The 22,694-nt window shown below is 41.6% G+C and overlaps 1 protein-coding gene and 1 long non-coding RNA gene across 3 annotated transcripts; both read right to left on the bottom strand.

Annotated features, from left to right (window-relative positions):
- Nucleotides 1–5,885: 5,885 nt before the first annotated feature.
- On the bottom strand, nt 5,886–10,581 carry LOC111266356 (uncharacterized; the record flags this gene model as incomplete). The annotated part of the gene is made up of 6 exons (XM_022843796.2): nt 5,886–6,709; nt 7,137–7,332; nt 7,642–7,833; nt 8,542–8,852; nt 9,389–9,555; nt 10,287–10,581. Coding segments are annotated over 6 exons (1,389 nt in total), but the record flags the coding sequence as incomplete, so codon positions are not given.
- Nucleotides 10,582–18,024: 7,443 nt separating this feature from the next.
- LOC111266351 (uncharacterized) lies at nt 18,025–22,564 on the bottom strand. Of its 2 annotated transcripts, none has more exons than XR_015313404.1 (3): nt 20,122–22,564; nt 19,831–19,921; nt 18,025–18,780 (listed from the first exon to the last, which is right to left on the bottom strand). It is a non-coding gene; the product is annotated as an uncharacterized LOC111266351 (long non-coding RNA). The 2 variants fall into 2 exon arrangements; XR_002684044.2 differs by having other exon boundaries at nt 18,025–18,224; nt 18,378–18,780; nt 19,831–22,557.
- Nucleotides 22,565–22,694: the final 130 nt, after the last annotated feature.

Raw genomic sequence — 22,694 nt, 5'->3', positions numbered from 1 at the left:
AAAGCGAATTCAAAATAGTATACGTATGAAATGGTAACGATGAACAACGTACATAGAGGAAATAGCCGCGTGTACGCGGTGCGCCTCATTCAGTTATCTCGTAACGGAGACGCACGCCATGTCAGCTTGGAGTTCTCTACGGCTAGGAGCCACTACAAGGAAAAATATGCATTATGTATGTATGTATGTATGTAGATCCATCTAGCAAGATATGTGTGGCGGCCGCCAGCGTGCTCTGTCTTTTTTTCTTCGAAAAACATATCTACTGCCACGTTCACTTGCCATCTAAGCGTCACTTCATTCCTTAATCCAACACGAACCTGAAACTATTGATTGGGACACACGATAGCCAGTGCACGACGCAGCAACAATCCATTATAGTATCATACGCGTTTTATGTAATACTCGCATGCGTACGTAGATTCAACTATGTATTCAAAGATCATTAAGTAAACAAGAAGTTACAGTAATCGTGAAGTAGCAAGTGAGAGAAAATTCAATTGGGTATTTTATTTAGTATCGCAGTTTCTATCACTTTTTGGTCTTTCTTCACTACGGCCCACTCAGCTTTTTCCCATTTTAGTTAAATTGCATCTATGTTACCGTAGAAACTTCATTAATGTACGTGTGTAAATTGAATACTATATCATTATTTCGCTGTTTGCAACGTCAGCGGTATCGGCAACACCGCTACCATCGTTGTTCCTCGTTATTTCGGGTCAACATTAGCGCTGGGCTGGGCAAGTCACAACCTTTTCATTCTAGTTCTACTTACATACAGTCCGATAGACTCGTAACTAGTGCTTGGTTTTCCCTATCTGCACGCATAAATCCGTCAGGGTACGTGAATCGGTTTCTATGCGTCCGATGTGGATTCTGAAGTTAGTTCCACAGCTGCCGTTAACCATAGCAATAGTAGCAGTAAGAGCAACAGTTGCAACAATAGCACGAACCCAGTAACCACTGTCCTACGAATGAACCAGCGTTTTGCCGTTCAAAACAAATCACATCGGTGCTGATGCCCGCCATTCTACAATAGCCGATCTAATACCTAAGAACTACTTTTCTTTTGCTCTATCCACCGCGCTCTCAGCTACGCGCATGTATACACACACAAATAAGAGTCGTACATTTGTATATCTGTTGAACTCGTCGGTTTCAGTTTCTTTGCTAGCCATGAAGGAGCAATAGGGAAATAGTATTGCTATGATCTTTACGTGCCATTTGTCCACTCAGAGACAGCTAGCGACATCGACTCGTGTATGCTCAGGCAATTGCTCTACGTACATAGACATACTGTTGCAGATTCTTACGCGTCATGCACGTCGTGTCGCTGATGTAGCTGGGAACCGCCGCTTAAGCACGGCTTGGTACCGCTCATCGAATGCGTAATACGTGGGTATGGGTCATGCCAGCAGAATTGCACATCATAGGCAGTTTCTTTACTCGGGCAGTCAACGACGGAAGCAATGACCGTCTTCCTATAGTAATAATACGTTGCATGTATCACTAACACCGATGGACGCGTCTCCGGTGCCGTCCAACATCGCACCAGTCCTACTACCATTACGCCGACGATTGTGAATTGTGTTGTCCTATTCGAGTTGATCGCTGTGCCTAAACTGATTAGCGGCTGACCGTATATAACAATGTTTGTTGGACCTCTTAGTGTTGCACGCGTAGGGCACGTTTATTTCTCGTTACTATCCTCGTTCGGTGCGATAGCCTAACGCACCCCTCAACCCGTTCGCTTCTTCCAGAGTAGGGACGCGTCATGAGAGGACATTTTTCTCTAATAAATCTGCTCGTCGTCTAAAAGCCTGACCTGGACTGTCCCAAAATGAAGGCGACTAACACGTACAACAAGAACGTTTCAATCGAAATCAATCTTCTACTCGATTTTCATAGACTTGAAGCTAGGTCATCGGTTCGATAGGCCGTTGTATCGACCTGATCCGCACAAAACGATTAGCGCAATTAGCTGAGAACAGAAGCTAATATGTACATACATGATTTTTTGTTTTCTCAGCCTCGCCCGGACACGTATATTTCCGTTCGATAAACATATTTCGTTGGACGTCAAGCGCGTTATCGAGATCCTAAAAATTCGATCAAAATCAGCTTACCACAGGGTCGTAGTATTCATTAGGTTAGGTCATATAATAATTCCACCTTATTTATATTTAATCTAGCTTATTTATTTTTCTAAACACAACCTCTTCTTTCCTCGTTTAACAGTTTACTGTTGGTACTAATATGACTATCTCACCATTATCATTGCGATTTATGGTGGAAATTATGATTTTTTTTTCACGTCTAACTTGACTAGGTATATTTGTTGCTTAGTTGTAAAAATGGGTCTTTTTTAACGTATAAAACTTCTGTCTTTCTGGCCTATATTTGTTAAAGGCTGTTTCGTCGCGCTGCGGAATTGTACATCCTACAAATGTAGGTACGAAACGTTTATGCAGTCATGTTTGTTTCATACGCGGATCCAAAGGACTGCGACTTGTCTGCTAAAGTAGTGATAAAAAAATGGCGTGACTTGCTGCGATGCACAGCAAAAAATGGAGTGGTTAAGAATTACTGAGCTGAGGAGGAAAAGGACAATAAAGAAACAAATTTGGTGATGGTTGTGGTTAGCGAATCTGCATTGCATCGTATCATTTTGCCGAGATCCGATAAATAAACCCATATCATCCGAGTATCGAATAGTAATCGAAAAAAGACCCATAAATTGATTGCTCTAAACCCGAAAATGGCCCTGTGAAAAAGAGGTATCTAGTCGACAAGGAACATTTGCATCTTAATATTACGTCGAATATACCGCAAACACACGATAATTTATACGCCCTAATTGGCACTAAGTATCGACGTAACCTGGTCACGTCATGAAAATTGAGAAACACAGAGCTATCTTAAGCATACCTTTCTCACAACTGTGACAGAACATTGTTATCATGAATAACAGTTGGTCAGTCTGATCGGAGGATCGGAAAATACCCAGAGTTTCTTCGACTCGCCATAGTTTAAATAAGCCGATTAAGCAGTCAATCTTCCCTTGTTTGCATCTTACCGCATAGAACACCGATCGGTAGCTTATTACGCCCTATCGTTGTCGCAGTTTTCTCGTTCATCAAAGACGCAGCGCAAAAGAGCACCAATATGCCAGTGTGTTCACAACCTAATTCTATTGAAGAACAGCTCAATCTAAAGTATATCTGTCTTTTTAGCCTATTTTAATAATGCGATAGGTCAGGAAGGCGCTGCCGGAAGTTGCCGGGTTGCGCTTCCGAAAAATGCATCTAGCCGTGTGACTTCGTTGTTTTCCATACTGTATTGCCGTCAACGAGTGCCCATCTCGTCACTTACGACTGTGTGCCCTGTTCTCCGTACGCGCTATATATTTAAGCCGCAAGCGCGACTTTCTGGAAGGCCCCACTCTCTTGCCAAAGGCAACAATTTCATGTCACTATTTCGAGCTTCATGAGACGGCACATTTATCCCTCTGAAATGAAACGTTCTCTAGACCTAACGTAATCTGACTCTATATGTATGCCTACGAAAATGTAGGCCGTCGATAGCTAACCAAAACAACTATAGGAACCAATATTGAAGACTATTGAGAATGTTTATTTCACTGCCCCCCCCCCCCTCCCCTCCGCATCCCTTCTTTTCCAACTTGAATGTTCTCGAATATAAGTCCAGCGTTAACAATGGGGTGGATAAGTAAATAACGCCAATAGATGTGGCTAAGTTAATTTGTATTTGTCCATTTTCGCGCCAATCGACCCGTGACTCGTGAGCTAAATGAATCAGTTATTGGTCTTCGTTTAATGAGCGAGGTATGAAAAAATCAAAGCAAATACTTTATGCATGATTAGTGAGTACCATGAGTATTTCCGAAGGTCAGAAGTCAGTGGGTGATAGTTTTGCGCCTGCTATATCATGGCCATCTTCCTCACCCGTATATCTTCAATACGCAATGATCGTGCCGTTCATCAATATACTGGATATATATAGTAGTATATATATGTAGTAGTGATGTTATCAAGGCAGTCAATCAGTCAAGGGACTTCCGAATGCAGAGGCTAACGAGCCTTTAGAGACGCTATCGTTATTTTCGTTTGTTTGCTGATGCGGCGAACCTGTCTAAACATTTCTACGAATTCTTGCCCTCGCTAGCGTAGCCCAATGAGCTAACTGGGGCAGTTTGGGGTTCTGATTAAGTTCATTCCCATTATATAATCGTATTGTAAATTAGGTAGTTATTGTAGTAGAAACCATAATGCAAGATTATTAGTATCTAACGAAAATCGTTTGCAGGTTCTTGAGTTGCCCTTATGCTCTCATTATCAATCAGTTTTGTCACCGTAATGTGCACCAGTCTGAGGGTATACATAAACGTCTGCAGCTCAATAAACGAATAATAATAATGTCTATAAAAATGGCACCGACATCTTGTGATTCCCATTAGGAGATCTTCGCGCCACAGGCCCAAGGGTTCTTTTCTGAACGTCCACACCGTTAAATCGGTCCTCTGTATTCAACTAGGCAAAGCTCCTGCATGTTTATCGCATTGCGTCTCATCTCATTTCATTGCATTGCGTTTATCTGAATTCCTTTTGCAACAACAAGCCCTCACCATTACTGATAATTAATTATCTAATTTTAGTAAATAGTTCTGTTTTTGTGCATATTATACAATGCCTACTTTATACGATACATTGGTAGAATCGAACTCGGACTCAGAGGTTCGGAGTATCTGACTAATGCAATGCTGTCTATATTCCATCGTGCAACGACGTGGCCAGAGTGTGCGCAGTTATTCAATAAGGAACGACTATCTAGAGACAAACGAAAATCTACTGCATGAGATGAAGTCAATCAATAAAATAATAAACCAGATACTTCAATGAACCAATACGGTGGGACAGAAAGGGAAAAGACGAGGTTTTTTCAAATAAGTTTTCGGTGAGGTGTTATCCTGTCCGCTGTTTAAACGAGCAACAAGGGGTAAATGTTGGCTCCTTGTCGTAGCAGTAATTCAGGTTAATGAAATACGAGCTTCGTTTCCAGTTGTTGCAATATTACTAGACTAACTTCTTATCCCTCTGGGACATAACAGCGATACTGGTCGTAGAATTCGATTTCGATACGTCCAGCATAACATAGTTTATGGGCCGTTCTGAGCGTTCTAGAAATCTAGTTACGTATTTTTTACAATATGTAAACAGTATCTTGAGAGGCAAAAACTGAGTAAGCATAAGGGGGCTAGTATCCAACGAGAGAAACATCCAACTCACCGCCATTGCTCAAGATTGGCTTTTAAGCCGCGAGAGATCACTCAACAAAACCCAACGAATTCCAAACGAAGAACTCAAACGAGAAACCTTTCTATGTGATGCTCAAACAACTCAAACGACCGGAATGAGAACAAGCAATGAAATGACTAAGATAAAATTGTCTCGTTGCATTCGGGCTAAAGTCCTGTAGCAGTTCGAAGAATCGAGGTAACGAGGCCATTGAACAGGTTTTTAAACATCGTCTCCAGCCATCTGGGCGTCTTTTGAGCGTCTTATCGTGACCCCTGTTGTGACTACCATTGTGACAAGAGCACTTTCATCGTTACTTCTACGAGTTACTAATGCATCCACGCCGCGCACTCATTACACATCGCTACACGGAGCTACGCTCCAGATCGGGTCGTGTTTACGTCGCATCGTCCTCCTCTCATCGTGACGCATCACCATGTGTCACGGATAGTATGGATTAGAAATGATGGCCGATCACAGCTATTTCTGCCAGTTGTTGCCATACCACTAAATAAAACCCATCAATCAATCACATGTATACGACAGTAATCATCGTCAAATGATCATCAATTCAAGCGAAGTCAAGCCTTCATTCAAAAATTAACACTGATTATCATTCGTAAATTTGTCATTCCTGACCACTGCAACCAGATGCTGAATTAATATTGGGTCTTAATCAGTCACTAGGCTGTAAATCGATCACTAATTATCAGTTAATTGTTCTGTCAGTCCGTTGGTTAATCAATCTCATTGAATCAATCTTATCATTGATCGACTCTAGTCAATCGCTACACAATCGATCAATCAAGCCGTCAGTTCTCCAGCGAGTCAGAAGTGTTCACGTTCGATATAAGGGTGACTGGCAGCCGATCTAAGAGCATGGCACCGTCAGCACCATTATCAATCATCATAAGTTATGGCATCGTGTAATATCAAACACAATTCTCCTTCTTTGGAAGGCTTGGGCTATGCTTGCTTCGTACGCGGTTTGGATAGGAATAGTTTGGTCATGGAGGTTGACAAGCCAGTCCTGACTGATGTGCTTTTTCTACAGATATTCTCGATCTCTCTATGACTATAATAAATAGATACACGTTCACGCTGTACTCCGATTTTTTTTCCTTTCCTTGTTTTGTTACTTCCTTTTTTTGCTTTGTCCGTTTGCCTCATTCGATGAGAAGGTTGAAGTGCACCTGTTTACGATCCCAGTAATTAACAGGGTCACGCGAGGCATTATTACCTGTCGTTATCCCTATGCCGCCGCCGACTTCGCTGGGACTCGAATAAATAGTACACGTAACGCCGATCGCGACGCCCACCGTGGGTTGCACGAACTGTACAGCGATAAGCGGTGGCATGTACGGTGGGTTAGGTCCGGCGGGAAAGTACACCAGCTGCAAAATCGAACGTGTACTACTCGTTGATAGAAGCCCATTTAACTTGTGGAAGGATTAACTGACAACGAAATAGATGGGGCATATGAAGCATAATTAACGAGCGAGCCAGGTTTAGTGCTTTAACCCAGTGTAGATGCTCGAATACTTCACACTATCTTTCGAAACGATGAATTTCACAATTCAAAAAAGGAGTAATTTTTCAAGCTGCGAGGTGAGTCGTTTTGTCATTCGGTTAGTAACTGATCAGGTGCACGGACAAAGCCACCTTTTTAGTAAATGATCTTGCGTACTAATATATATAGCTATGTTGGCCAGTAGCTAAACACAAACACCTCAACCCTATTCAGTCCTATCTATGTACCTATGAACGTGTGACGGAATTATCTTATGCGAAAATATTATCTTATCAAAATCATCTGCGCACCTTGTATCCGGGATCAGGTGTATAAACGAGACTGCCCATGTTCTCCTGATCAACAACCGTATTGCCAAAGCAGTCGACAGCCACTGTGTCCGATCCCTCGACAACACGTGGCTCGAAGTCCTGTGCTGACGAGAACTGAAGAAACACGCACGGCTTGCCCCGGTCGTAACCATAATTACTTCCGGAGCTGCATTCCCTATTGGGACAATGAAATGGCACGATGTGACCACTGATTGTGCGTACTTATTCAATGCTATTAATTTCTATTAGGAAGTATGATTGTTTCAAGGGCACCTTGTGCGTCCACAATTGAGTCTGCACGAATACGCATATAACCGAATATCTCGTATCACGACGCACGGAACGCGACAGATGGCGTTTGACAATCTACCGGTATCTATTATACAGTCATTGGAATTTCTTTTTTCGATTGATTTAATTATGCTAGACATAATTATATGGGTACTGCTACTACTATAACACAGTGTAAATAGACTATATTTACCTATCAATATGTCGTATATCGAAGAGGCACTGTTTGTGCCTATCGGGCCGCTTAATCTGCGGCCAGGCGGAGGAGCAGTCTGTAAGGTTGGGATTTCCAAGGGCCCTATCCAAATCGTACTTAGCCAACAACTCATCCAACTCCCTCACGAAAGTTCGCCAGTCTAACGCGTCGCCTTCGCTGGCACCGTGTCTGAGTTAAAATAAAATGATGGCATTGATATTATGTATATAAAAATCTATTTATTCACTTAAGATGATAGGCTGCTTAGAGCGTCCTAATTCATTGGACCCTACGTATTTTTTGAAGATTACTGAGGCCGTTCTGTACTATTTGGACGAAACAGGTAAATGCTCCTAGTAGAGACGTGCGCGCTGCACGAACAGGTGTATATAGATCACCTTTGAGCGTTACTAATAACAGCAAATAGAGTAAAAAAACATCTAACAAACAAACAAACTATTTAGTGCTGGGAAAGCCAACGAAAGGCCGGTTGGCTGACAACATTAGACGAAATGGTCTCTGCAATTTTTGGTAGCATTTTGATCGAGCATCGACTTTTTAGCATCGTCTTCATCTAAATGTGGTACTACAGTATCGTGACATATCGCGACATCCGAAAGTATTCGAAGTGCAAAATTGCAGTTATCTTCTTATTGGAAGTTATTTAATTATTCAAATAACAAGTTGGCTAAGTTTTGTAGAGACGGGTGAGAAATAAATCTATGAAAATCCACTAAGAATATAGTATTCTCAGTGGATTTTCATGCATATAGCAATATAACATTGTTATTATGTTAGTCGTTGATATAATTTCAGAGACACAAAGTCTTATCCTACTCGTTAGGCCAGTTTGTAAATGACGCCCTCCCTGTGTGTTTCACCTATAAATGGACCCACTTGTAATGTATTAGAAGCTGCTTCCCCTTCGGCGTCGGATGCAGTCGTAGGAATCTATCCAGGCCATGATAGCTTTTGAGCTCTAAAAGTTCACCGCCTCCCAGAGGGTAGAAGACCACCAGACCAGTCAATACGGTTATCAAGATGACTGCCGCCAGGGCCAAACAGCAGATGCGTAGCGAACGAACAAATCCCCGACCGCTCGGAGTGGACAAGCGATTGCAGCTGCAACAGCAGGAATAATAACCTGCATCGTTTGGGTGACCAGGCCACGCATCCAATAACTCTAGGTCCGGGCATGGCGGGATCACCTGAAATCGTGGCAGTAATTGATACGTAGCAATGGCACTATGCCATGTCTAGCAGAGGGTGGCAAACGGTTCGCAAAATATCGCCCTATCTAGTCTGATAATAATAACAACAGTCCAGAGACGTTTCAAGTCGTCTGAAGTGTCTGAATAAGGCTGGCGTCTATTGCCGCCGTGTCAGGGCTGATTTGTGATTTCGGCCAAAACATGTTATAGATTTAGCCCTAGTGGCAGTTGTTGTTTTAGAAAACTAACATAAAACAAGTCCAGCTAGTGCACCGCATAATCAGATGACATGGTTATTGGTTGTTTTACTGTAGATATGTACAAATATATGTACTTCACGTTGACCGTTGATACGATGCATCTTGACGATAAAGAAACCGGTCCTTAAATCAAATAAATTTGTATCGTACACTCGAGTATATCATTATGTTTTTCCTTTAGCAAGAGTTGTCATTTTTCAAGCACGAAGCACTGAGACAACAGTTTTTTTTTTCTTTTACTATAGTTCAATACCTAGGTTTTGGCAAAGATACCTTAAAAGCGTCATTATCGCTGGGATGATAGTGCTCGGTGATACTGCGTCCATCAATATCTTCCGCTGCTTCAAGCGAAGCAGCCAGCGAATCTTGAACGACGGACGCTTGCCAGAAGCATGCTGTAGCAGTATCCACGTCCCAAAATTGCCACCTATCCCAAGAAGCTGAAAAGTGAAAACACTAACAGTTAGTATCAGAGCTTTTAAAACCTTGTAGAATTTCAGTAGGAACTGACGATAACTTATAAATTATTGCTACAGATTTTTTTCGCCTATAACAATTAAAAATGACATTGTTGTAGAATAGCGTCATCGGCGTTAGAACCACTCTGTGCGTGACACAGAAACATATTTTCTTTGTTATTGTAATTGATATATATACAGCTGAAATACAGATCGGTCATATGGGTTACTTGACAAAGAGATTTCTAAGTACGTATAGGATTATTCAGAAAATTGTTGCCGAAGCCAACTAGAACGAGCTTATCACCCGTATGTATGTATGTATGCCTATATACGTACGACCTGAGTCATTAAATCGATTCTATAATAACTCTATTAGTTTCCATAGCCGAGAGTTCAGTGGTTTCATATAGGACAGACCTTGATAAAGCCGCTTACCATTGCTCCTATGACCTGTCAGCGTAGGTAACGCTTACTACGGAAAATCGGTGGGGACTGAGCAACAACGAATCATGACTATATTCATCATAGCTTCGCCTATTGCTCAGATTTTCACTCATGCTTCCAACTACGCCAAAACCCGAATTCGAGCCTAAACTATTTCTATATTTTTTCGATTAGTAAGCGAACACATTACCACTAATCCATCACGGGGACGCAAAAACCGTCCCATATGACCCCACTTTCACCCGGTCATATTCAGGTTTATCCACCTGTGTTGTGCGTGGTGTTGGAAGAAGATTGCAGCCGACTGGACGAGTGATTGCGGCCGGGCGAATGATTCGCGTGGGGCGCCTGTGTCGTCGATGACGAGCCCGACTGTGATGCGTGACCCCGGTAGACCCCGCTATGGCCGCCGTGATGGCTTCCGCCGCCTCCAGCGGCACTGTGATGTCGTGGGTAGCGTTCGCCTTGTTGTCTATGCTGTTGCTGTTGGTGGTGCTGATGATGATGGTGATGATGATGTTGTTGATGGTGTGGGTGGTGTTGGAAAGCGCCTGGAGGCGCCGCCGGCGGCTGGGGGGCCGGCCGCTGCGGCCCCAGCGGCTGGAGCTCAATGTGAGGTGCGCCTTCGGCGGCGGCAGCATCAGCTGCAGCGGCTTCAGCTCGCGCACTACCGCCAACGCCGCCGGGGCGCCAGTCATCGCCCGGCCGAGCCGACAGCGGCACAGGAGGCCAGAAGGGGACGGCCCCAGCAGAGGCCGCCCAGTCGTGTCTGGACGAGAACTCGAAACCACCTGCCCCACCTAAATAGCAGATACATAGATAAACAAAAAAATAAATGCATGAGTGCACGAGTCGATAACAGGTAGGACAAAGTGAGGAAGACTAATTAGTAACGTGCTTCTGATAAATGTCGTTCCATGTTTCGTCTGCTAATGGCTGATAAAGTTGTAGGGTATTGGAAAGCTTTTGATCTGCTTGATCAGGCCAAATGGCCATAACTTTGTTTGGACTATAAAGGATTTTCTTTTAGGTTCGGAATGCAGAAGTCCCGAAGTAGGTGTTTGGCGTGTGCGACTGCTTAAGAGCAATTTGCTAAGTTCAGGAGTGGCAGCTTTGATCTAAGGGGCGCGTTCCATTGTACTTTTTGCCGGTTCAATCAGGAGCGGCCTATACGAAACGTATATGAAACGTATTTTCATGCTCCAAGATAATTATAATCAGGATTTTTTCCCATAAGTTCATACACAGCACACATACTTATATGATAATCCTATTCGTTTGTATGGGAGAAGATAGAGCCATGTGAATCATATCGGTGATTCTACGAGCCTTTAAAGGCGCTATCGGCCTTTAAGTATGGAAGGCTTGAAGCCCGAGTTCAGAGTGGTTATTTAAGTTGCTCGCGTACGAACAATTCGAACAACACTCTGAAAATATCAGGTCGTTTTGCGCTACTTTTTAAACAAAGTATGGCTTTTGCCATTTGTAGTCTTGTAATATGAGTCTCGATAGTGATTCAAACACGTGGTGAGACAAAATCCCCGCAAACTTTTTCTCGTATCTGAGAAACTTGTATTTCGAGAAACCAACTTTTCTTTTTCTTTTTTATATGCTACATATGCTCCGTGCCGTTTATTTAAATTGGTTTCTCGTTGTACGACGTATAGAGCTTAATCGGTAATTCGTGCACCTCAACCGCTGCCCGGCAGATCGCCGGGCCTAAATAAATTAACTGCAACTATTATCTTAAGTATACCGTGAATGTTCATTAACACTCACCTTCGTTCGTCTCGAAACTGCCTCTTTTATCAAATACTCCACGTTCACTCAATTCGTCTTGCTTGTCCTTTTTGCAAATATCGCTCCGAGCTCTAACTGCTCCGGTCCTGCCTTCGACGGCCGACACTCCTGTTCTCTTAAACGTGCTCCACTTTCACCACTCGTGCCGAGGTCCTTTTGCCTTGCTCTATTTCCTGTTTGCTTTTGATAGCACAAACAGTGATACATCGAAGCTTGTTTTTGTCCTAACAGCAACCGTCCGCGTTGTTGTCTCTAACCACCACACCTACGTGGATATGGTGACCGCCACTGCCGGATGCCGAACACCGAAGAGACAAAAGACACCGCGTAAATCTGCTGTATAAAAAACCAGCCTACTCTTCGTCGCTCGAAACGTGTCTTTTTCCAGAGTTAATTATTTACTTGAGCTGCGTCGAAGCTAACTTTCTGTCCAACAAGGCTCCACAATATCTAATTCCCCTACAGTTTATCCCTCTCAAGGTGGCACAAATGCATGCTCGCGCATAGCACGCATACTCGACCATTTCGTAACTTCCGTAATTCTTCATAGTGGTCGGTCTTCTTTCTTCACAACTCACTCTCCTAACTTGGTTTTTTGCCGACTCTTTTTCTTTTTACTGAGCCGCCCACAGCAATTTTCATAGTTCATCACCAACACCGCTCACTGTCGGCCCCACTTGGGGCCTGCTCCCACTCCTGTTGTGGCTATCGTTTCCAGTAGCCTCTTTCGGGCTCTGCGGGAACAGGCTGCTTTTTCGCACTCACAGTTGCAGCAGCAGCGGTTCACCGGACACCCGGCCGCCATCTTGTCCTGTGAGGGGTAACGCTCCGACGAGCGATACATTCGGACAAACACACAGACAGACAAAGCGGTAGAGCGGAATGTAGCGGACCCTGGTATTGTTGGTTTTCGTTGTCGCCTTTCTCGCTGGTCCTTCCGCCTACCTTCTCAGCAGGCTTTTTCTAATTCTATTGCTATTTCCGCTGGAGTAGCGAATTCCTGTTGTGGCCGCTTCATCTGATATTTGTAGTATTAAATTTTGCCATGGCCATGGCCATTGCTAGCTTGTTTTTCTGGTTGTAAACCCTCTCCTCTTTGACGTCGATTGTTGCGTCCCTTTACCCCAAGGGTTCTATAGCATCAATAACCATCGACCCAAGCAAAGGCTTTCTTGCAAATTGTGGTCTGTCGGTGGTCGTCCGCTGATCTACATTGCCGTCACGACAGGTATACGCCGGTGCTCATCGCTGTGGTCGAGAAAGACGCGAGCGAGCTTGATAAGGGTAAAGGCAAAACTCGATGTGCCGTTCGGCTGCTAGTGGCCCCCAGGAAAGAACTCTCCGCCACAGTTTTCGTCCGCCCTCCCGCTTGAATGGGGTCGCCCTGGGTTCCCTATTTAGACCGTTTATGCCCCTCTCTCGCGATCACAATCGCTCTCATCTTGACTCTTTCCACTTCACGTCGTTGTTGGTAAGCTTTCTTGGCTATAGGTGTCATTCAATAAGTGCTAACGATGTTATGTCATATAAAATGGAATTCTTGTTTCTGCGTTTTTACTACAAATTGATGGAAGTTTATTTGTGGCAACAGATGTTCACTGATCGAAAAAGGCAAAACGACCGTTTGATAAGCTTTTTAATGTTTAAGTAAAATTTTATAACTGTAGTACACTTTTGAGATAGCGTGTTTTTTGAGACACGTTACCGAAAATCGAAGACATTAAAAAATCGCCGCAAAAAAAAATATTAGGGAAGCTATTGGGAACTCTAAGGGTTAACTTTCAGTGATCTAAAGTTATTTAGATTTTTCTAACCTACCTCGGTTGTTCAGGCTTTCATTTCGCATGAAGTTAACCTGAACACCTTATATCACAGGCGTACCTGAGAACGCAAAGTTTCGTGATAGGTTGATAAGATCTGTTTTATAAGAAACAGTTTGTTTCCATTGTATCGCATTTTAATGTAAAGTGTTCGAAAGGAGGTGGTGGGACTGCATGGGAAGAACTGGATTTAATACGTCCATTGAGAACATCGGCTGCCATGAGACCATCATAGTAGCATGTTCCTCAAGATCACCTACGTATATGCATCAAGGCGGGACTATCACAAGTGACTTTATGACGATGAAGTGATGAACTAAAAAAAAACCAGCAGTTGAAAGCTGGTTTTTCTAGAAGGGCTATGGTCGTAATTCCGGGATAAGGTGCTTCACAGTTATTGGAATCTGGTCAAAGGCTTTGTTGTTATAGGCTGCTTTCAAAACAATGAGTGGGCTTTACATGACAATTGTGAATCCTTTCCTATGGATGTTTGTTTAAGAGGCCAAATTTACGGCTAGGATCCTTGACGCGGGTTATTCCTAGAAAATTTAGGTACCTAGCTTAACCATAGTACACAGCCAGACATAGGGTCAGTTTAGACTGTGTGCTTCTTTTTAAAGGGTATCACGCAAGGCCTCAAAGAGAAAGGGGACTTTGAGTTTCGTTGTTGTCTTTTCCAAAACATCAATATCTAAGGTTTAACCAAAACTTCAGTTTTTTCGTCATGGTAACGTATACACTGTTAGTTCCAAAAGAGAGCCGCCCAAAAGCGTAAATAACCTTCGGATAGAGCGTAACTGTGTCTGACTAGCCGTTACGGAAATAATCAAAAATAAGTTGATCTCAAGTGAAAAATAATTACCTTAAGAAGTAATAATTGTCACACCTATGATATTTATTTCTCGGGAAGTTTTTATATAACGCATAGTGGAAAACTATGGGGCAAATCTGTGATTTCCTTGTAATTACGATCGTTTAATGCGAACTCCAATCTTCATATCGCTTTCTTAACATGTGTAACATATACCGGTTGAGCTCCTGCTAAAGAGTTTTCTAATTTATCTTGTTTGTGGACGAACTCCGAATGTAGCCTTGGATACCACAACGTGTCTTCAGTTGGATACAAAATATTGACTTTCCATCACTTGTAAGTCGCCATCTAAACCCCTCAAATGAAGGGGGTTTGGATGGCCCTTTAACTAGAAAAAATGAAATGATAAAATACGTTTCTTTACAAATTTGTTTCCTCCTGCCTTGTACCCAACCTATAGTTATTCGCGTATCGCGCGTAAATGATCATCATGGATGATGGTTGTAGAGCTGACGAAGATATTAAATATTACACGAAAAGATAATTTAAATATACCTGATTTAACACGTTAAACGTAATAACGTTTATCATTGATTGCCCCCAATATGACAGAATTAAAAAGGAGATTTTTTGTTTAAACTGTTTATTGTAAAACAGCATAAATGTCCATAGGGGCGTAGACGGAATATTTTCAGTCGTTCTGACGTCAGACTTAAACTATATATAACAATATTTTTCATATACCTATATTTCTTCGTGCTATATACAAGTTGCTGATTAGGATCTATCTGTATTTCAAGTGTTACATCTGAATAAGGCTTGTTTACTCAGCACGTATAATATACAGTCCGAAAAGCGGTATATAGCACAAGGCGTATCTATATATTTATACAATATTTACGTACGCGGAAAGCAGCAGTATGATCGTTTAATATCTCCTCTAATCCAAACTGAATTTGTCGTTCGCTTTAAGCTACGATACAGATCAATGCTCAACTGTTACTTAGATAAGTTCATTCCTATAATGGAAACATTAGTTCTAAATGAAAATCTTGAGCAAAAAGTTCTACTGATATATTTTCCTTTACTTCAATCAATTTCCACTCTGGCTCAACCAGTCATGTTTATAGTGGACAGCTTCATTATCATTGTAGCCGTAAAGTTCTGCTTCATATACGTCGCGCATGCTACGAGAGTCTTTATAATGGACACTTTGTAACTTACTGCGATAAGTGAATTATCAGTTCACTCGGATGAATGACGTTCTGTTCGCTGATGATGCGTCGTCAATAAACTGCTCGTAAACGTCCACTATCAGATAGGTGCTCTGGTCTTTTATCGAATGATACGAGGACCTAATAGGTTAATGGCTCACCAGCGAACATCCTTTCATCCGACGTAACCGACTGTAAACGAGTCCAGCTGATATTGCGTGGACAGAATTAGAGATATTAGATTGGCCACAGCGGGCATACCATGCCTGAGATTAAAGTCGGATCCATTCTTGTTGCTGTGAAGCCTGATATAATGATGCTGCTTTAAACGCATTATCGATAAATTCAGAAAACACTAAATCTCAATCATTTAGGCTTTTTGAAAACAGGCCATATAAAACCTAAAGTTTGCCAAGATGTATTTGTCATTTAACACTATCGTATCTATCATTCTTCTAAGCAACAGTTCAAAATGATGTTACCAACCAAACCATTTTAGTTCCAAAGTTAAGTAACATGAAACGTTGTTGGTTTCCGCGAGGACACCCTAAATACATCGTGAGTTCAAGCTGCATTTAGGTACATAGCGACATTTCCACATATTTGATATTCTGGAAAACTCCTTCGCTTAAGATTTGTCCCGTTACAGTTGGGCCTTAGCGTTAAATCAGTACGTCTAAAAACCAATCTAGCATTTATAAGGGTACAGCTTACATATATAAGTTCTTGTTTAGAAGGTTAGGGCAAAGGAATACCTCCAAAGGTTAATGGACGACGTAGACGACCTATTTCCAAACTGCAAATTCCATTCCAAACCGAAACAGGAGCCTGCGGTTAACGTATATACACAGAAACTATTCCGTATTAATAACCGCCAGCCGTTAATACATTCAAAATTTTAGCAGTTGAAGGAGAAACGTATTTCTATTGGTTTCTGGGCATTCCGAACGAGCTTCTTGAGTTGAAACCCAACCATATCCATTTGGTTAAGATCAGCGATGGAACGGGACACTTCAGGAATTATCGATCACCCGCACCGATCGGTGTAGAGAATGGAGGTCGTCTGCGTTGCTTCCAAAGCAATATGTATCTGCATGATCGTTTCGAGAGCGATTTGATGGTTCTTTAAGTATTTTATGCATTGGAAATAAAAGCAATCTAGAAGAGATGTCTAGGTTCGAGAAATCTATAAGTACCGCTTTATTTTAGAAATGCAGAGATTTCACTGTTCAACTTAAGGTTCATTAAATTTTTATGTTGCTCAAGTGGCAATACCAGATATGTGGAAGAAATAGTATCATTAATTTTCCTTTTACTTAAGGTTTACCACAATATTTATTTTGGTAGAAGGACCACACGTTTAATTTACCCATTATGGTCCTACTATGGATATCCAGTGGCAATCGAAAACAGGAAAATTCGATTTACTACCTGTCTTGTAAACCCGATCCCCTAGACAATATTATTTACTGTGATATTATAAGAATATTACTCGGCTTCTAGTTTAATAAAATAAATACAAGAACTATATTTCAATGCTTCGAGTAGACTTAAATTGGAGCCGATCTGTATTTATTCTCTGAGATGATGTAGTCTGTCCGCTCTTTTGCCATATTTTTTAGAACCCATAATGTGGACAGCTTTGAATTTCTTTCATAAAAACAAAGTCTGGAGAGAAATAAGACAAGGACACCCCACCGTGAATAGGTTACAACGCTGACAAAAAGAGCGGTGTGATCTGAGTGGGCAATGCGCGTCACTTTGGCTGACTATAACTAACAGGTATGACGCCACAGCGGCTCAAGTCTTAGCGTTAGCGAGAAAGATTGCCATATATCACAAATAAAGGGAAAATGAATTAAGAACAATTAGTATTACTATGAAGGTGATTGGGCGCCTTGTCATCACCATGCCGTTTCATAGGTCCCCTCCACCCAGTTAAGACTAGGACCAAGCATACTTCATTCATACGCTTACTTCATTAAGCAGATGTACGCAGCTCGAATTTATACTGGATGGTAACTGATATTCCGCTCTCTGAAGTTAAAAATGTCGTTTTCTGTATAAGAAACTCAGATGCATCAAACTGCTTTTCTGAGCCCCCTTTTGATGAGTTTCTATTTCCCTCAAATCTAAACTTTGTTGAAGATCTTTCGGCTTGCTTTATGAAAGTCTAGATTAGATAGAAGTCAGAATTTGCATGAAAACTGAGAACAGCTGCACACTGTCGATTTCAGGCAACGAAAGAAAAATTTTAGTCTTGTTGACGCTTCGCCCAACGCAAAGAAGGTCGATAATAGATGATCTTTGCTCAAATGATGAGAACGACACGGTTTCTTCAAAGAGTAGAACAGAATGGTTTCAACATAGATCCAACGTTTTTTTTTTATTTATTAAGGCTAAAGGTCCAAAATATGTTTTAGCGTAAAGTCGCTCATTTATGGTTAGGCGCACAATGTTCAACAATCCGGTAAGCTTTTTCTTGGAGAGGACAATACCTTCCAAGATCCACGGCCGCCTCGACATTTACGACGAGAACTAGGTCTTGATTGTGGTTCTCTAGAAATGAACGCAAAAGTAAGGACCTCCCTCAGACTTGCGTTGGCCTTGCGTTGTTGAGATCTACTCGTAGCTTGTTAGGTATTACGGAAAACAAGATACCCTTTAGAGGATATTGTAAACCTATAGTTAATACACGTGGACAGTATTTACCGTATCTAAAGCAGTCGGGACCGATATTGGAAGTGACACAGCAGTAGAAATGCTAAGCCCCGGCCTTTTGGGCACTTAATCTTTGTACGAATGTGTCATTTCTGTTTGGAGATAATCGGTACTTCTTATAATACGCCTACTGCGAGATGAATCTTCTTTGCGAAACTTCTAATCCCTTATCTTGTGAAGATATTTTGTTGTCGGTAGGCATTCTGACATAAGTTTTGCGTGAGATTCGTAATTAAGCAATCAAATAATATTATTCGAGATACTGGTATTCCTTCAGTTTTCTTGAGGAACCCGTTATCTTCTCACGCCAACGCTGCAGAACCACAGTACGCCATTGTGTCAGTCGATAAGAATAGGCAGCACGCATCGTCATTGGTACGCCAGACCATTGCACCTGAAAGGAGAGATGCACAGACCCGACAAGAAAACACAATAACGATATTGATTAATCCGAACGATAGTAACACCCCGGATTTTTCTTTTCTGTGCCGCGTTTATCCAAACAAGAATAAATACTATCAAATGAAGAAATACCCAGGTGGAAGGAATGGCGCCAAACGGAATTGCAGGATGGCAAGGTTAGGCACATATATCGTAAGGAATAAATGCCCAACCTACAACACAAAGCCTATATTTGCAAACTAATCAACATGTCTGTGTGTTAGCAAACTGCACGTTGCTTTTTACTCAATTACAATTCATCTTACCGTAATGCCATACATATTACCGTCCCGATATGCTATATAGCAAGTTTTATATGGAGAAGACGAAGAACGATCATCGTAACTACGGCTTTATTCATCGCCTATATATATATATATATATATATATGTATATATATATATGCATAGATCAATAGTATAGAAAAAGAAACGTCAACATGTGTTACCTAGCTAGTGATGTACGTTCAGTATCGTCTATGTTACTCGTATGTTCAAGCGGGAAAGCTTTCCTATAGCAATAATAACTTACTGACTCAGATATTCAACTTAATTCCGTACTGATTCACGATTTATTATGAAAAGCTTTATTAGGAAATGACAACTTGCCAGTCGAAGCAGCTATCTTGGTACAAAGGCTGCCGCCGTCGACGGAGACGTCAACTGAAAAAGAAGTATTAAAAATGTTTCCCCCATGGAACGCTGAATACTGTGCATATTGTGCACAGATTGTACGTCGACCATTGTATCTGAGGCCGCAGCGCAGAAATGCATCGCGCTGGCTACTTTGAAGACGTATGATATTCAAACCTTAAAAACGAATAATTATATCTTCTGTCTCCCCCATTTGAAGCGTCAGGACTTCCGCTTCGAATTTCCGTTCAGGAAGCAGTATAAACAGAAGACTACCAGTTGAATTAATCGTGTAGAGCGTAACACTTTAAACGTGAATGTTCATTTCCGTTGTAAACTAAGTGTATTGTGTAGGTTGTTTACAATAATACCACTGATTAGTTGTCCTTTCGGCGGCGCTTTTCATCGCAACGTCAACTTCGTCCTTCAAACCCACGCAGCCCGTCTCCAGAAGATCGAAAGCTGTCAAACAAAATATTATCCTCTGTAGAATTTGCGAACAAAATGGGCTTAGGTGTTTCAATTCGATTCATTTGAAAATCGTAAATTTAAACAGAAGTCCAATTAAATCCTGTCCAGTTCTGCTGTGGCACGCCGAAGTCCCTCACAGGGCAGATCGATGGAGTTTATGTAGCTAGGTAGGTATTCAGCAGTTCATTTACCTCGATGAGGTGCGTCGTAGAAGAAAGGGCTTGAAAGATGCCACAGCCACGACTGACCACGTCGGTCATATCACTGTAAAGGTTAAGTTCGAGCAAAAATTTGTTGCGAGGTTCAGCTGACCAAAAAGTCACTTCTCGGCTAAATTACTACACTAATTAACCTAAGAGGTAACTTCAACAAATGTATAGAAATACCTTAACCGGAAGCAATTAAGGATAGGACTACTGAAGCTAGAATATCTACCATCCTGTCATCAGTCGTGTAACAATCTTAATGACGCGACTAAAATAGGCCGGCTTGTAGTTTACACAATTATAGAGAGTAAGCGAAGTTTTAAGTGCAGTAAACCCGTAACTAGATTGATGAATGGCAAGGCATAACTTGTTACACAGGCAACGATATTAAAGTGGTGTCAATCATCTCGATCGTTTCGAACAGATCTTGTGTATTTAAGAGAAATCATCAGAGACCTGTTGCAAGGACGATGTGTTAAAGGGAAGAACACTACGATTACGTAAGAAAACAACTTTCTTTGTTCAAACAGGTCGTGTAGGATGTGTCTTGACTAGAATATAAATAGAAACTCATTTAAAGGGTTAGAAAACTCGTAGCTCCGCGCATAGGAGCTGCCCGCAAAGGAGTGCAAAGTTGAACAGTGGGAAAGCTAGCATGCTTGCTGGCGCCGCGAATCAAATTTTATTATAAGCATAAGCGCTTTTAGGGAACGATAAGGTTATGTAGTACCGATTTCTATATTCTAGCAAGGAAATATTGATTTAAGACTTTAATATTATCGAACTTTTTTAGATGTGAACAGGTTAGAAATGTGGTACGATTCTGATCTTTGGCCAAATGTCAAGCTAAATCGTCGTATTTTCAACCGTGTAACGTACCACAAATGTCAACAAAGTGAGACATTTCACCACAGTTGATAGAAACGCTAACCAGTTTTTTGATAAAACGCGTCATTCCTGCACCACAATGTTATCCATATATGCTCTACATTATGAATATTCATGATCATAAATTAGAATTCATGTGGATGCATCATACGTAACCACAATGGTGAAATGAATTTTATTGCGGTTGACCTTAGAAAATAGTTGGGTGCTTTTCTTCAGTTGCCGAACTAAATGGAACTTGTGGTTAAACATTCAAAAGCCGGCTTTATACTGCCCAAGAGCACCTAACGTCTATTAACGATTGACAAAACTTATTTTTTTGATTGCTTAACTTGGCGTTGAATAATTGTAACGCATAGGCGTTTCTAGGCATAGTCGCAGCCGGTATACTGGCAGCTGTTCTGGCGACGACCTCGTGGCCAAAACAGGCCAAATAAGGCTGCACATATTCGTTGCTTCGGGGTTTCCTGTAGCTCTCATATAGACGGGGCGAACCCCACTGGAAGATCTGACCCAAATTTAAATACTGATGCCCAGCTGTCCAACTCTTCGAGGAAGCACGCTCGCCATTCAAAATGTGCAAAACAGGACACCGCTAGACCCTCATAGAGTATTTTTATTTTTTGAGGTTTGTGTAAAGAAAATGGGTTTAACTCAAGGTGTCGCCAACCTTCACAGGATTGCCATAATCTAGATATTCTTTAAGGAAGGCTGCTACCAGTAGGGTTGCTTAAGAATGTCTACCAGAAATAACCATAGTAGTCAGAAGCATGGGACGAATTATGAAATAGATTGTTCTCTACCAATGGAGTAGTGTTGCTAAGGTCTTCATTGTAACAAATGAGTAAGTAATTATCAATATTTGTCACTCGTTACTAATACAATATATACTGTAAAAGTGAACTGACCTAGCTATGGGGCGTTCACCATCAGCTCTGAGCGCCAGCTAATTAATATGATGGCCTTTGAAGCTTAGGGTTAACGTCGGAGCCGATAGAATTACTGAATAAGACAGACGTCCAATTAATGCTACGATAGAGGTACTTACCTAGTGGTATAAAAGCGCTAGGTAACGTGCACGTAGATAGCGAAAAACGCCTCTATTTCCAGACATTAATGGTGGCAACAATACAAAGGAATCTGCCCCAAGGAGGACGAGCTCAGTATTAGCCTTCACACTCGAATGATTGTCTATGATTGTTAATTGTGTCTAGAGCTTCAGGGTGAATGCACTTCAAGTCTATATTGAGGCCAGCTACACTTCGATTGTTTTACGCAATGCTTGCTACCTATTCATATTACGGGAACCCTGTTATCCCATGTGGCAAAAAGGACGGGCGCCATTTCGTCTTTGGAAATTGAACTCGCTTGTTCCGGAGGGCTACATAGGCCCTATATGTTGCCCATTTGGGATTATTTGCTGTTATCAGTTCAATTTAATTGTTGATTACAAATATAGAGCAAGACTTACCTTGGAGCATACAGATTAAGCAAACGGATAGATTAGATCGATTAGAGCTACGATCGGATAAATTACAACTTTTTCTTATACCTAAAGGAGGCTAATTAAAGCCCATAACGTATATATGAGTAGCGCATTTGAGTGGCTCAACTTAAGTAAGCATTTTGAAGTGATACTCGTGAATTAGCCAAAGTATAAAATACAATAG

The sequence above is a fragment of the Varroa jacobsoni genome, unplaced genomic scaffold (genome assembly GCF_002532875.2).
Source record: "Varroa jacobsoni isolate VJ856 unplaced genomic scaffold, vjacob_1.0 scaffold_1076, whole genome shotgun sequence".
Taxonomy (NCBI): domain Eukaryota; kingdom Metazoa; phylum Arthropoda; class Arachnida; order Mesostigmata; family Varroidae; genus Varroa; species Varroa jacobsoni.
This window is presented reverse-complemented; position numbering and strand designations above follow the sequence as displayed.